Source organism: Elephas maximus, chromosome 19, assembly GCF_024166365.1.
Source record: "Elephas maximus indicus isolate mEleMax1 chromosome 19, mEleMax1 primary haplotype, whole genome shotgun sequence".
Classification (NCBI taxonomy): Eukaryota; Metazoa; Chordata; class Mammalia; order Proboscidea; family Elephantidae; genus Elephas; species Elephas maximus.
In genome coordinates, this window is record NC_064837.1 from 31,490,866 (window position 1) to 31,506,234 (window position 15,369).

The window sequence follows — 15,369 nt, forward strand, 5'->3', positions numbered from 1 at the left end:
GATACATTACCCTAGGGGGAGGGGTAATTACATTGGTCTGTCACTGCTCCAGTCCCAGTCTCTTTCTGTTACTTTAAGACTGATGATGACAGCAGTGCTCATATCTTACATATGAAAACAAACAAAAAAGCTTTAAATCATTTTTTTTTTTTAAAGAAAAAATATATATGGGTTATTAAAGGTTAAACAATCCATCCTCCTAATTTCTGCCACTTGGTGAAATTTTGCATGTCTCCTCTAGCCAGTGGTGATTCTATTCAGTTGGCTTTTGAGCACAGGGCAGGATAAATTATTCTTTTAGACAGAGCTGGAAATGGCAGCGTTAGTTTCCTGCCACTTGGGTTTTCATGGTGGGTGTTTCGCTGATATTTTTCAGGATCTTTGAAGAAGTGATGGGCTGCTTCTGTGACTCCCCACCCCAAAGCCCCACATTCCCTGAGGCAGGTCACACATCTCTATATGATGAAGACAAGGTATAGTGTCCCCTTTAAGAGACTAGTTTGTTCCTTCAGATACGGGATTTATACTATATACTTACTAGCTTTCTGATTTTGGAACATCGTAGGGCAAAATTCGTCTTCTTATTACTTTATATCATTTAACTTGTATGCCTCATCAAAGCATTTTTTAGAAATGGGGGAATATAAATTCTAACTTAAAAAATATTGTATTAATTTTAGACTCTGTAGTATTGAATGGGCTTAAGTATATCCATTACAGCTGCCTCTGGGTCTCTGAATATTGTTTTTTAAGAGTTGAGCTTTGGTTCTTGAATTCTTACCCAGTGATCTGATATATTTTTGCATAGTGGTGCTATCATAGTCTTCAGGAAATGGTGGACTTTAGATTGCAGAAAAAACAGGCATTTTGTTTAAAACTTTGTCCTTTTATTAAATCCCTCCTTCTCATTTCTCAGTAAACAAATTGTCCTGTTCTTTCCTTACTAGATTATTTTCCCTGTGGCTTGATATTTCCATTGTTTGATAAATTAAAAGGAAATATGCTATGTAGAATATGTTCAGGTGGCTACTTTCAATTATTTTTTTTCACTTTCTGTGAAGGGAGATGTGGCAAATGGTTTCACTATCATTTTTTGGTGAAAAAGCAAGGACATAGTGATCTACAATTTCATGTCAAGTCTAGATTTGGGGCCACCTCTGGCAAATGCCTTTGTTGCCTTTTAAAAGTTACTTTATTTAATTTCTGTTGTAGTTATTGGGAGGTGGTTTCAATTTGTTTATTCCTACTAGTGGGTAACCCGAAACACTACATGGTATGTACCTCTTTTTCAGGTGTTTTACCAAGTACTGTAACTTTTCCCTGCTTCTGTATTAGCCGGCCTCATACTCTCTTGGGTTACAGGTCCCCAGGGAAGAGCCAATTCACATTCTGAATGTAGCTATCAAGACTGACTGTGATATTGAGGATGACAGACTGGCAGCTATGTTCAGAGAGTTTACCCAGCAAAATGTAAGTCCTAGATTGGGTGGAAACTGGTGATGGCCCCTTTCTGCTAGGTGTGTATCATATTTATCCTTTTATCAGTTGCTACTTATAAGGTCTATCACTGCTAATTGCTATGTCTTTTATATAGTTCTACATGTAAGAATAGAATTCCAAAGTAATTTAATAATATTGAATATCGTTTTCTGTCAAGAAATAAAGACCTCAAATACTTAAAATGTTCTTAGGGAAATTGTGTTCTTAAATCTTTCCTAGAGCTCCAATCTTTGAACTTACAGTCTCTTGGTGAATATTTTCCTTTGGTAACATCAAACTCTACATGTCTAAGCCCAAACTCCTCTCAGGTCACTTCTATGTCCTCCTCCCTCCTTCCTTGAAAAAATATCAATTATATTTTCATCCTCTCTCAATTTTATGTCACTTGGATAGCTCACTGACATCAAACTCCATAATCTAAATGTAAATTCCCATCATTTTCCTTCATTTCTTCTCCCCGCCACACCCCTCGAAAGAAAAAAAAAAACAACCAAAACCATTACCCCCAATCATTAAGAAATCGTTGACAGTTTTCTTTCCTTGCCATTCCCTTATTCTACTCCTCTACCATCTATACACGTTTATTTGTATCTGGTCAGTCACCAAGCTCTGTTTTTTCTTTGCAGTGTCTCTTACCCTTTCTCTCTTTTCTTGTTTTCAGTTTTTTAATTTCTACCGCCATCTCTCTAGCCTAAACCCTTACTACTCACACCTGAGACACTGCAACAGATTTATTTTTGGTCCATCTATCTTCCTTTACTCTCTCCCTCCAGACAGTTCCATCCTGCTCACCACCACAAGATTAAATGGCCAAAATGCCCCCTTACTGTGTTATTCTCCCACTAAGGATTCTCTCTTACTTTCAGGATACCACCTTAACTTAAAATTTAACAGGCCACCATAACCTAGCCTTTATTGTTCCGTGGGAAGACTTAGGTCTTCCTTGTCTCGTGTACCTTGTTTATTTCCTCACTTCTACTTCCTCTGACCTGGAATGTTTTCGTCTTTTTTTCTAAGCCCTGCTTATCTTAACGACTTCTCTAGCCCTAACTAAAATGTCTTATTTTCCCTTGAATTCCTAATCAGTCAGCATATATTTATAAAAGTGCTACATAATAACATTCTTGATTTATAAAGAACTTCCATGGAGATTTTTTTATTTGCACCTTACCACATCCCAAACCCATTGCCGTTGAGTCAATTCCGACTCACAGCAACTCTATAGGGCAGAGTAGAACTGCCCCATAGAGTTTGCAGGGAGCATCTGGTGAATTCAAACTGCCAACCTTTTGGTTAGCACCCATAGCTCTTAACCACTGTATTCCAAGTTTACACAAGGGGAAGAGCTTAAGCTCAGAGGGATCAAGGACCCTTAGTCACCAGCCAGTAGATCATAGAGCAGAGACTAGAGTTTAAGGCTTTTGACATCAGCTCTGAGGGGTACAGATCTAGGGGCTTGAGTCAGTGACACATTCTTAGCCTTGACGATGTTTATAGTGTAGTTGGGACAAACTCATTGCTGTTGAGTCAATTCCAACTCGTAGTAATCCTATAGGACAGAATAGAACTGCCCCATAGGGTTTCTAAGGAGTGGCTGGTGGATTTGAACTGCCAAGCTTTTGATTAACAGCCAAGCTCTTAACCACTGAGCCATAAAACGATAGTCTACAATTACATTTCACTGTGAAATATGAAGGATGCCAAAGCACCTCTCTCTCAGGAAACCCTGGTGGTATAGTGGTTAAGTACTATGGCTGCTAACCAAAAGGCCGGCAGTTTGAATCCACCAGGCGCTCCTTGGAAACTCTTTGAGGCAGTTTTACTCTGTCCTTTAGGGTCGCTATAAGTCTGCATCCACTCAACGGCAACAGGTTTGGTTTGTTTTTTTTAAAAGCACCTCTCTTACTGCCCTAACAGCAGGATCTATGTCTTTTCTTTGAATGGAAAGCACCTAGCCTGTTGTTTTATGATTGTGTGCTGTAAAGTCGATTCTGACTCACAGCAACCCTATAGGACAAAGTAGAACCGCCCCATAGAGTTTCCAAGGTAATCTTTACAGAAAGGAGCCCTGGTGGTGTAGTGGTTAAGCACTCAGCTGCTAACTGAAAGGTTGGTGGTTCAAAGCTACCAGCTGCTCCATGGGAGAAAGGTATGGCAGCCTGTATCTGTAAAGATTACAGCCTTGGAAACCCTATGTGGCAGTCCTACTCTGTCCTGTACGGTTTCTATGAGTCAGAATTGACTTGACAGCAGTGGGTTTGGTTGGTTTTTACAGAAGCAGATCGCCACATCTTTCTCCCACTAGTGGGTTTGAACCACTGACCTTTCAGTTATCAGCCAGGTGCTTAACCACTGTGCCACCAGGCTCCTGCCTTACTATAAAGAAAGAACTCAATAATTTTTTAAAAATTTTATTCCATGGCATAAATAATTGGTACCATAAACATTCACATCATATAAGGCTGATGGTAGACACCCAGGGAAAATGGTAACTTTGTGATTAAGATGAGTGCTAGCAATTACTCCATAATGCCCTCACAGCACTTAAACTGACTATGGATTTGCAGTGGCCAACAGGGGGAAAGGTACAAGCAGAAGAAATGGCTGGGGATTTTTCTTTAGAAGAGAAATTTACCTTCCTTCTTGCCTTGACTTGGGACCACATAAAATAAACCTGAGGCCCAGTGACCCAGGAAACCTTAGCTGAAGAGTCCTAATGTCGTGGGTGGCTGCTGCTGCTTCCTGAAATAATCTATGAAAGTTTCTTTCCAGGTTTTGAGCCACCAATTATCCATATTGGATTTTTTTTTTCATAGTTTGATGTCAACTTTAGGCTTTTTATCATCCTCAGTTCTAAATATATATCATTTAGATATATATTTAAAGAGGCAGTTTCTTCATTTTCATTATATATATTTGTAGCATTAATGAGTGATAATAAATTACCCTTTTCCTTTACTCTGCTTGTAAACTGAGGCACACAAAAATCCAATGTCTTTCCCTAAGGCTACTCAGGAGGTACTTGTAGACTGTGTAGACTCTCTAAGCCACAAGAAGCAATTAACTGCATCAGCTTATTCAGGAATATTTGTCATTTGTGTCTCCTTGTTTTGAAAAAGGAGCCCTGGTGGCATAGTGGTTAAGAGCTACGGCTGCTAACCTAAAGGTCAGCAGTTCAAATCCACCAGCCACTCCTTGGAGACCCTGTGGGGCAGTTCTACTCAGTCCTAGAGGGTCCCTATGAGTCGGGATCAACTCAGCCACAGCATGTTTGGTTTTAAGGTTTTGTTTTGAAAAAGGAAAGAAAGAAAAGGAAGGAAAAGCAATTTTAAAAAAGCTGAAGCAATAACTAGTTTCATTTTTTTACTTCATGATCATGTTCCTAGCAGCTTAGAAAAAGTTTTTTTTTTTTAAAGCACATATTAAACTATCAAATAGGTTGATCCAAATTGTCCAAATAATCTTCTAGTCCCAGCATGTCTTTTTTTCTCTCATAGAAATTAGGATCATATATTTGTAAATGACTTGTGGAGGAGATTGAAGCAGTCAGTGTAAATGGAGTTTCTCCAGGTGCTGACGCCTAATCGCTGGGTGATAGCTGTGGACTCGCTGTGAGACCCACATTATCACAATGTAATCAGAATCCTGTTGCTCTGCTGTTATTGTCAGCCACTTGTGGAATTTTAAAAGCAATAACAATTTTGATTTTAAATCATGGCGTTATTAAAGTTATTTTCTTCCCTTGCCAGAACATAGCTATTGATGCTTGTCTTTGAAGGACTTGTCTGTAGTGGAATTCTTTGTTGGTGTCAGAAGAAATGTTTCTGTTCCTGGCAAACTGAGAGACTGAGAAACACCCTTCTTTCAGCACAGTTTTTCTTATTATAGTGGCAACACTTGGTTACTTACACTAATGAGTATTAAGGCCGTACAGATAATCTTAAGATGTGGTTAAACCACAATTTATTTATATTTGACCTGGGAATTCATTATTAGAGCTTACTTATAGGTAATTAATTTTCCCAGTTATCTTTTTTTATGCTGTTAATAAAATTAAGTTTATTACTAAGCAATGCCATAGCAGAAATAGAGAAATAGGACATACTCAGTTATAAGAAGCCAATTTGAAATTTTAAAAATTCAAATTGTACCAAGAATTAAATTAAATTTCTAATTTAATTGTTACAACTGTTAGGAACTGTCTTTGGAACATATCTCTTGGTTAGAGTTATAGCAAGGAATGTGGTCAACTAAAGTGTGAATTTAGTTTGTGAAATATTCTTTTTTCCCTATTTGTGCTATTTGTTTATTCTTTCAGGTCATTCAGCTGGTGATTGGCTTTCTGCTTGTTGGCATGTAGTCCCTCTTTGTTGGGGACTTTTAAAAACAATGTTTTTACTAAATTCATTAATCTCTTTCTTTGTCTCTGCCTCTTGAGGTAAGTGAGCAGAACAAGATAGAGGAAGGCTTAGGTCCAAAGGCCCAAGATTCATATAAGGAGCTGTCTTGAAACTGCTGGTCTCTGTTGACGTCTGATACACTGCTTATTTGTTCCAAGTGGAGATATGAATAGTTAAATCACTAAATTTAAAAGACTGTCAAGCCTTGCTTTTAACAATTTTTAAAGAAAACCTTTTTTTTTTTTTAATCACGTCTTGTAAGGTAGGGGAAGTGTTTTAGAAGAATTGAAAAATTCGGGAATTGCTAGGTTGAATTCTAGGAATGCTGTATCTGATAGTAGGTAATATTTATCATCCACATAACAGTTTACTACCTTTATTTTCTGTTTTTATAGGCAGTTCTTTTCCCTCTGCCTGATTGCATGTAGCTTCTGTATCACTATTAATAATCTCCACATTTGGACACACGCCTACCAGTGTGATTTCTGTAACCAGAAGTTGGGTTAAGGTCTACTTTGGTCTGAATCAGTCCTGAGAGAACTGAAGTGACCTCATGTGACCCTTTCTCCTCCACAGAGTTCTCTTTCAATTTTGTCCAGATCAATATAAAACCTATTCCGTAAGACTTAGTCCCGGGAGGCAGATTAAGATTTGTTTATTTGCAAGTTTGGAAGTACTGAGCCAAGACGTAGGTTTCCAAAAAAGGTGCTTGGTCTACTTAGAGACTTAAGAGGACTGCATGAGGTAAAATTTTGGATGAATGGGGAGCTCATCTATTTTCTGTTTTACATGTTTATTCATAGAAAGCTACCCTGGTTGAGCATGGAATCCGGCGCCTTACATTCCTGGTTGCGCAAAAGGTATATCGGCATATAAATTGTACCTCTCTAATACTTCTTGTGGAAACCCTGATGGTGTAGTGGTTAAGTGCTATGGCTGCTAACCAAAGGGTCAGCAGTTCGAATCCACCAGGCGCTTCTTGGAAACTCTATGGGGCAGTTCTACCCTGTCCTATAAGGCTGCTGTGAATCAGACTTGACTCGATGGCAGCAGGTTTGGTTTTTTGGTTTAATACTCCTTGTGCTGCTTGCTAGAGCTATTAAAAATAAAAAATGGGATTATAGTCATATGCTTACTTGTAGAATTTTTAAAAGGAATTAACTTTTTCTATAAATTTAATTAAGGAAAAACATTAGTTTAACTCGTCACCTTTTACTCAATACGTTTTTAATTTTGTTACTAATCACCAGCTTCTGCTGTTTTCCTTTCCTTTCTGCTTTTCACTTGAAAGGATTTCAGGAAACAGGTCAACTGTGAGGTGGATCAGAGATTTCATGTAAGTAAAAGGAACAATAACAAAAGATTACTTACTGTTTTATTTGTATGCCATTGATTATTTAAACATAGAATACGTGTGAGTCATTTAAAAAGGCTGGAGTGACGTTTGGTTCCTCTCCTTTTAGAAAGTATTATAGTGAATATTCAGTTCTTCTGTTGAGTATTCCAACTAAAGGTGTTTTTGGTTTTGTTTTTCTGTAATGAATTCTCAGTGTATTTCTGAGAAATAGCTAAGAATGAGCATATGCATTTATCCAGATGACTAAGGTAGAAGCAGGAGCTAACTGGTAATTTCTTTGATGCATACAGTGAGTCAGTAATCAAGAACTGCCACTTGCACTTTGGGGTCTTGGCTTCCACCAAAGATGGATTCAAGTTCTATTATTGCAAATTTTTAATTCAGAAGAAAAATGATTTATTATTTAAAATGCCTTAGCAGAGCTAAGTTAGTGGGGTTTCTTTTTTTTAATCCCCTTGTTATATTAATTATGTTAATTCTAAGAGCAGGAGATAAAAATTAAACAGTAATTTGCTTGTTTTCCCATTTAACTGAATTAACTGTTAATATTTATGGGGTAAAATTTTTATTGAAAAGAGATTTGGCAGTGGGGTTAAAAGTCCAGTTTGCAGTAAATTTCTCGTTCTCTAAAATGGCTGATTGTAGCCACAGTATCTCTTTAAAAAGTGATCCTAATGTACTTAAATAAGATTCCAGAAGATATTATGAAGTTTTACTTTTCCTGATAGGAATTTTATTTATTTATTTATTTTTATGTTAGCAATTAGGATAATTTCGTTTTCAAGCCCTATTCATTTGCATTAATGAAGATAGCATTTCAGATTCTGGAAAGGACTTTCTAAATTCAAGGACCTACCTGTGATTACTTTTATTGCACTTTTGTTTATTAGGTCTCTAGCGCATGACGTTTTGTTTTCTCTCTCACTGTTCACCTTATTGGGCTAGTCTATAAAGAAACAAGAGAACCTACCTGCAAGCTAAAGAACTAAGATTTTCTGAAATGCTTCAGGAAATGTTATGGACTACACAACTTGCCTGTGTTATTGATGTCAGGAAACCAAGCAGAGTGCAGATATATATCGATCAATAACTTTAAATAGGAAACTGGGGACAGTGGAGAAGTATGAGGAGCTTAAAAAGAACCCCTGGGCTTTAAGAAGAAAAATCAGGAGCTTAGAGAATAAAATTGTTACTTGGGGGTAGAATATGAAAGCCTATGAATAAATACTGTGGCCAGTAGATGCTGGTCAGAACTAAGGTAGACATACTAGAGCCAGGCCCTGGCTTTGGAAAGAATGTCGGGCAAGAATCTTAAGTGTTAACTTGATTTTTCTTATCTCACTGACTTTGGAATATAGTCATATTATTCTAGGGAAAAATACTGAATTGGTAAAATTGTTTTTCTTTTTCCTTATGGCTCAGACAGAGTCTTTACATCTGTAGCATGCTAACTGGTTTCCTGTGATAAATTCATTCCATAATGAATTAAAACTCTCCACTAAAATATTTTAAAAGCCAGTTGACAGTAGTTCTCACTGACATTACTTTTAAGTGTAAAATATGTAACAAAAAAATGCTTTCTTTGTGAATCTATGTCATGTCCTAGAGCATATCTAACAGCTTTAAAACATTTTCTCTCCCTGCTTTCCCAACATCACTGATTTAGGTTAAATAGAGACACATATAGGCAAAATCTGCTCGAAAGTGAGCCCAGCAGGGATTCTTCCCTGGGAATCATTGTCCAGTTCCTATTTATAGTGGCATCAAATGAGAAATCAGTTAAATAATCAAGTGGTTTGATTTGTCATGTATAGGAAAAGCCACTTCAGACATAGAGGATATTTAGTTGTGAACTGATTTGCTTTGAAGAATTGAAGGACAGAGGAGGTGGAGTGTTTTTATTTTAGGCCCCTTAGAAATGATTAGTGGTTATGCAAGGGGCCAGGGCAACTATTACTGAACTCCAGTCAGGATCTACAATAGCCCAGAAGCCTTGGCAGGAGTTGTACAAATCCGGGGCTCACTGCCATGGCGCTGCTGTGAGTGCCTCTGCTGGTGGTAGCTTGGCATTCATGAAGGATGCTTAGCCTCTGTCATGTCATCTGATGTGTGCTTGCCCCTTAGTTAGTGTAGTGGAAAAAGAGGATGCTTTCTGGGAGTGTTAGAGATGAATCCCTTGATCGCTCTGGCTTCTTGGTAATCCACTGTGATGTATGCAGCCTTCCCTGGTCTACACTGTGAAATCCCTATATTATTGAATAAAAGAGAGACTGTGCACATGAGGGGGCAAGGAGAGGAGGAAGGTTACCAAGACTGGCTCAAGAATAACATTGGCTGGTGGGGAATGAAGCAGCTGTACTGTTACATAGTCTTCAGACAATCTTTCGGACTGCCTCAGCAGCAAGCCACAGAACCAGAGCAAGGCAAGCGAGGGCCAAAGTAGTAGAGGTTCCAACAAAGTCTGTATGTTATTAGGTGTTTTTTCAGATGCCATTGAGGGTATAATCATTTTCTAAACTTTGTTGTTTAACCGCCATAGTCCCCAGAGATGTGTCACAGGAATGTCTACCACTGCTGTAGTTTGTTCACTCTAATGGAGACTGCTCTTCTGAGCTGGCAGTATTCACCGGCGTTAAAGAGACTTAGTGTCAAGCCTATTTTCATAACCATCTAATTAAATCAAGTACCCATAATGGGACTTGAATAACTGCTTAACATTGATATTTAAAATGGAAAGTTTGAGGAAAAACAAGTCTACTATCTTAATCGTATTAAAAAAAAAAAAATTGAAGCCTTGAAAGTAGAAGAGCCTCCTTGAATTTCTAAAGTTATTTAAGCTGCAGTTCTACAACTTTCTATAGTATAAAGGGGCCCTGGTGGTGCAGTGGTTAAGCACTTGCTCAGCTGCTAACCGAAAGGTCTGTAGTTCAAGTCCACCAGCTGCTTCACAGGAGAAAGATGTGGCAGCCAGCTTCCATAAAGATTACAGGCTTGGAAGCCCTGTGGGGCAGTTCTGTTCTGTCCTAGGGGGTCCCTGTGATGGCAGTGGGTTTGGTTTTTTTGTCTCTATTTCACATTTCAGGTCTGGGAATGCCAAAAAGTACAGCAGAATGTACTGTCTAACAAAATACAAGTATTCTTTTTGAAGCTTTCCATATTTTTTCGACTAAGCTTTATTAAGGATACCAAAATGCATATTTTCAGGATTTTTTCATATCTTTTGCCACCTAAACAAAGGCATTAGGCCCAAAAACTGTGATAAGATTCTTTATCAGTTTTGCATCTGTTAAAATGTTTCCTTTGTTTCTTGCTTATAAGACTTCATGAGATTTTAAAATTCTGCTATAAATCACCCAAGAGGTAATTGTAGTTTTACTGATTGTTAAGTAAGTGACTCCTACTTTAAAATTAATTTTTTTATTTGTTTTTAAATTTGGGCCTCAAAGGAAGAGCCCACCGTCATAAACAGTTATCGTAGTTAGTAGTTCATTTCTTTTCTTTTTTTAAGTAGTTCTGTTTGCTAGTGGACCAGCTATTACTTTTTCAGAAGGTTTGGTTTGGATTTTTGTTTTAATTACAGTCTATATAATTAGTTCTCAGCATGTTGAGGTAAAAGAGAATTGCACCAGCAAGCTTCCAATTTCTTCATCTCATTAGGTTTTTAACACGATTATTAGTATCATAATCAGCTATGAGGTTTTCTGTTGCAGGTTTTCACATTCTCTGATTTGCAGGGTGTCTTGATTGGCTAATTTAGGCAAATTATTTTGATTGTCTTGATGACGGTTGGCTGATTAGAACACAGCAGGAGTATAATTTCTTCCTGAGAAATGTTGCATTCTTTTGTTTTTTGGTACCAGAACACTCAGAGTGTTTTTCTTTGTGTACATTCAATTATGATATTTGCCCATAACACTAGTAGAATGCCTGGAAAGCAATTACATTAGTGATGGAATAAGCATGAATGCTGTTAGTGGAAAAATTGCGGTATGAGGATGAAGCGGGATGAGAGAATTTACTAAAACTATACAATCAGAGACTTTTGGATTTTTTCTTTCCTATCTTTAGGATCTGTTTCTGTGGTTTTTGAGTGCCGAAAGCAGTGTTATTGAATAGATTTTTCTAAAAAAGTCTTCAGACTTCCAGATCTCTTGAAGAATTGCTTGGCAGTGCTACTTTATTATTGCATCCTGTCCTGAATGTGCCATACTTAAATTGAGGATTTTGCTGTAGGGCTGAAAATTTACTCAGAAATTTTTTTCCAAGAAGTTTGTTTATATTATCTCATGACATTTTTTTCCTCAATAACCTTAATGGAAGTGGTTTTTCTGACTGGTAGTCATTTCCCACCTCTGCCAACTTTTAGTGAGTAGCCAAGAATTAGTCAATCTCTTTCACTATTTGTAATAAAAGTGTTTCCATTCAAGTTTGCTTTTCATGGCCTTTAATTACTACAAATTTTCTTAATTGGTGTAGCAAAAAAGGTTGTTTTTTTTTTTTTTGGTTATTTTTATTTTTTGAAGGAAAATGATTTTTGATCTATAAATATCTGGACTTGAATAAATAGCATACTAAATATTTTAATTAACTAGCTAGCTAATTAATAACTATGACAGAATAGAAGAGTGTGTGCTTAAAATTTGTATTATCACTTTCCTTGACTTTTATTTCAGAGAATTTCATAGAACGGTTTTGTTTTCCTTCCTCTTTTTGTTGTGTTACTTTTTTAGGTAATGCTTTCAGAAGCCATACCTCTCTAGAATAAAGCCAAAACTAGACTGTACAAAGCCATGAGCATGAAATTTACCGACAATTCAGCTGAACATCTTTCTGTGTAACCTTGAAGCCATCCTCTTGTTCTTCACTATCATTCAGTGGGGGTCAGAATTTAGAGCAAAACACCATCAGTAAAAGATCAGTCCTGTGTAAAATCCACTTTCAAAGGGCTTTCAGAGATCCTAGCCTGGACAAGGGGTTTCCCCAGGCTTGGTAAATGGGCTCCTGGGAGCCTGTTAAATGCAGTTTTACAGTTAAAATGCCAGGGAAAATGTAAAATGATTTATTAACCAGGTAAGCTTTGGTTAAGGTGAGAGTGAGGTATAATACCTGTGGAAAATATTCAAGAAATTTTCAATAAATTCAAGAACAAGTTTTCAGCATCAGTTTCACTTTGTTAGTTTTCTGCTTTTTTCTTTAAAGTCTTGGTTCCTAATTTTTCTCTCATCAAAGAAAAATCCTTTAAATAAGAAATTTGGATGATAACACAACTAGAAAGGTAGTACCCTGTACTTGAGAGGTGGAGTGATATAGATGAAAAGGGCCTGATTCTGGCATTAGAGAGACCGATGTTCACATTCTGACTCTTCATCTGTAAAATGGGGGTCATAATACCTATTTCAAAAGGTTGTTGAGAGCATTTGATGGAACAGCACACCAGGCTGCATGGCACCTAGGCAGTGTTCAGTCCATCTTCCTTTTGTGGTTCCTAAAGCTCTTTGAGGAAGATTTAAACAGCTAGTCTTGGTCTCTCTGCCTTACACCAATAAGTATTTGATTATTTTGCTCTCATAATGAAGAAGATGCCTAATGAAACCTCCTATAGAGGCAAATAATAATGACTTGATTCCAACACTACATGTAGAGCTTCCCATCCGAGAAACAGGAGTATTTGGTGTTAATAAGTTGAATTTCAGAAACTAATGAACTCTGCTAATTGAATTCATCTTTGTTAATTAATAAGGTTCTAGTAAATTGGTTGCTTTCTTGTTAATGCCCTGCAAAAGAGCAGTAAGACCTGATGATTGCAAGTTCACTAGTTCCACCCCATTCTTTTCTATGCATATAACGGTAGTGACCAAAGTAGCATCTTGTACTTTTCTTTGTCTTGAAATGTTATTGTTTAAACCCTTGAAATCATTGACTTGAAAATGAATGTGAAAAAAAACGTGAATTGGGGATTCTATGCTGTCTGGCTGGTTTACATTTTAAGAGTTTTTTAGGAGAAACTTGGGAAATCAGTTTAGTAACTACGATTGGAGTGACTGCAGCATAAGGGTGTATTGGTTTTATTTGCCAGATTGTGCCAAGAGCAGCACCTACGAGATTTTTTTCACTTGGAAGATGACAAAAATACCAATTTTCCCCCCTAGGAGAGGGTAGATACTGAAATTAGATTAATAGTGTGGTGATTCTTAAATTCGGAAGTGGGGTCATTAACCAAAGGATCGTTCATATTCCCTGGACTAAGCTTAAGTAAGTAGCATGTTTTCTAAGACACTGTCTTCTACATGCTTGACTGCCTCTATACTGTTTACCCCAAAGAGCCGTATCTATGAAAGGCTGACACATTCTCCCTCCTTCTTCCACACAGAGAGAATTCCCTAAATTTTTCACATTCCGTGCAAGGGATAAGGTAAGGACTGATTCCTTCCTCTTTTTTTTTTTTTTTTTTTTAATAAAGGCCAAGAGTGGCTTATCTTTGCCATATGCTATCATACCCATCTCCTTTCTCTAACTGAACTTGTGCTTCCCTTTGCCTTACATGTGTCTTGGAACTAGAGAAGACTTCCTTCTGAAAGAGTTTGGTTTAGGAAAGAGTCAATGTGTTAAACAACCCAAAGAAGGCGATAAATTTCAAAATCATCCCTATTTAGAATGATCCTAATGATGTGATATTAAAGGGCTACTACCTGTTAACCAAAAGGTTGGCAGTTCAAATCCACTAGCTGCTCCTTGGAAACCCTATGGGGCAGTTCTACCCTGTCCTATAGGGTTGCTGTGAGTCGGAATCAAGTCGACAGCAATGGGTTCATTTTTTGTTTTTACCTATTTTTTTTTTTTTAGTAGGACTGTTCTTGCCACCTACAGATAGTTCATTTATAATCAATTCTTGTTTGTGTGCATATGTTTTTCAATTAAAGTAAATAATTTCAAACCATGTTGGTTTCTTCCTGTTACCAACTTACATTTTTGGTGTTCTCTCTCTGTTCACTCAGTTGAAGTGTATGCTGACAAAACATACAGTGAATGTAGTAATACAACTTTTTAAAAGGATACATAATTAGTTATACAGCTATAGATACAGTATGTTCCAAAACCAAGTATCTCTTTAAAATGCATATATATGTTTATTTGTTGAATATTTACTATGTCCTTCTTATTGTGCCAGAAATGATTGGAGTATAAGACATGGGCCCTGCCGTTAAATGTTTTAGACTAGTTGGGTAGGCCAAACACTGACATGTGAAGTAAATATTAATGTGAACCAGCCTGTGGATAAATGTCAAAGATGAATTATAAAAACATTTACGTGCAGCAAGATTTCTGAAGGAATTGAGAAAGGTTTTCTTTTTGTTTTGCTGTTTTGATTCTTTGGTTTTTAATGGAGAGCATCACTACTCGTAAAAGCATAAACGATGAAAGCTTGGGAAGTAAATAGATGCTTTAGTACGTAATCTTATGTAAGCTATAGCTGTAGCTCATTTTTGTTCCTCATTAGCACATCATTTCTGTTTTCAAGCATCTCTTTTACATATGCATTCATAATATAATTTTGTAACTGCCTGTCGTGAGCTGTTTTTTTTATCCCATTCTTGTGCTCAGTTTGAAGAGGATCGTATATATCGTCACCTGGAGCCTGCCCTGGCTTTTCAGTTGGAACTGAACCGGATGAGAAATTTTGACCTCACTGCCATCCCGTGTGCTAATCACAAGATGCACCTGTATCTTGGGGCAGCCAAGGTGGAAGTGGGCACAGAAGTGACAGACTATAGGTTCTTTGTGCGGGCAATCATCAGACATTCTGACCTGGTCACCAAGGTGGGTGTTGTATTTTAGTGTAGAGTTATTCCTGTGAGAAGGGACAGAAAAACAGGCATGGTTCAAAATCATGTTTTTATTTTTTAAGTCAAGGCTCTTGTATTCTACTCTCCAATAACCAGGAGATGTCTGGAAGTCATTTCTCTCGCAAAATAAATATTCCGTATAATAAAGTGGTTTTTTGCCTCCTTTTAATTTGATTTTTCTTGGTAATGGAATCATAATAGTACCCACTTGAGAAGAGGAACAGCATACTAACAGAAAAATCAGTTAGAGTTGGGTGATGATGGAGGA

General features: G+C 37.2%; 1 protein-coding gene across 11 annotated transcripts in view; it reads left to right on the forward strand.

The window, feature by feature from the left end:
• Nucleotides 1–15,369, forward strand: part of ACACA (acetyl-CoA carboxylase alpha) — a 321,203-nt gene that overhangs the window by 195,439 nt on the left and 110,395 nt on the right. For all 11 annotated transcript variants that reach the window (XM_049859442.1, XM_049859441.1, XM_049859447.1 and 8 more), the window contains 6 exons: nucleotides 377–473; nucleotides 1,363–1,470; nucleotides 6,704–6,760; nucleotides 7,192–7,236; nucleotides 13,628–13,669; nucleotides 14,860–15,075. In XM_049859442.1, coding sequence (XP_049715399.1) covers nucleotides 377–473; nucleotides 1,363–1,470; nucleotides 6,704–6,760; nucleotides 7,192–7,236; nucleotides 13,628–13,669; nucleotides 14,860–15,075 — 565 coding nt within the window. The remainder of the gene's footprint in view (nucleotides 1–376; nucleotides 474–1,362; nucleotides 1,471–6,703; nucleotides 6,761–7,191; nucleotides 7,237–13,627; nucleotides 13,670–14,859; nucleotides 15,076–15,369) is intronic.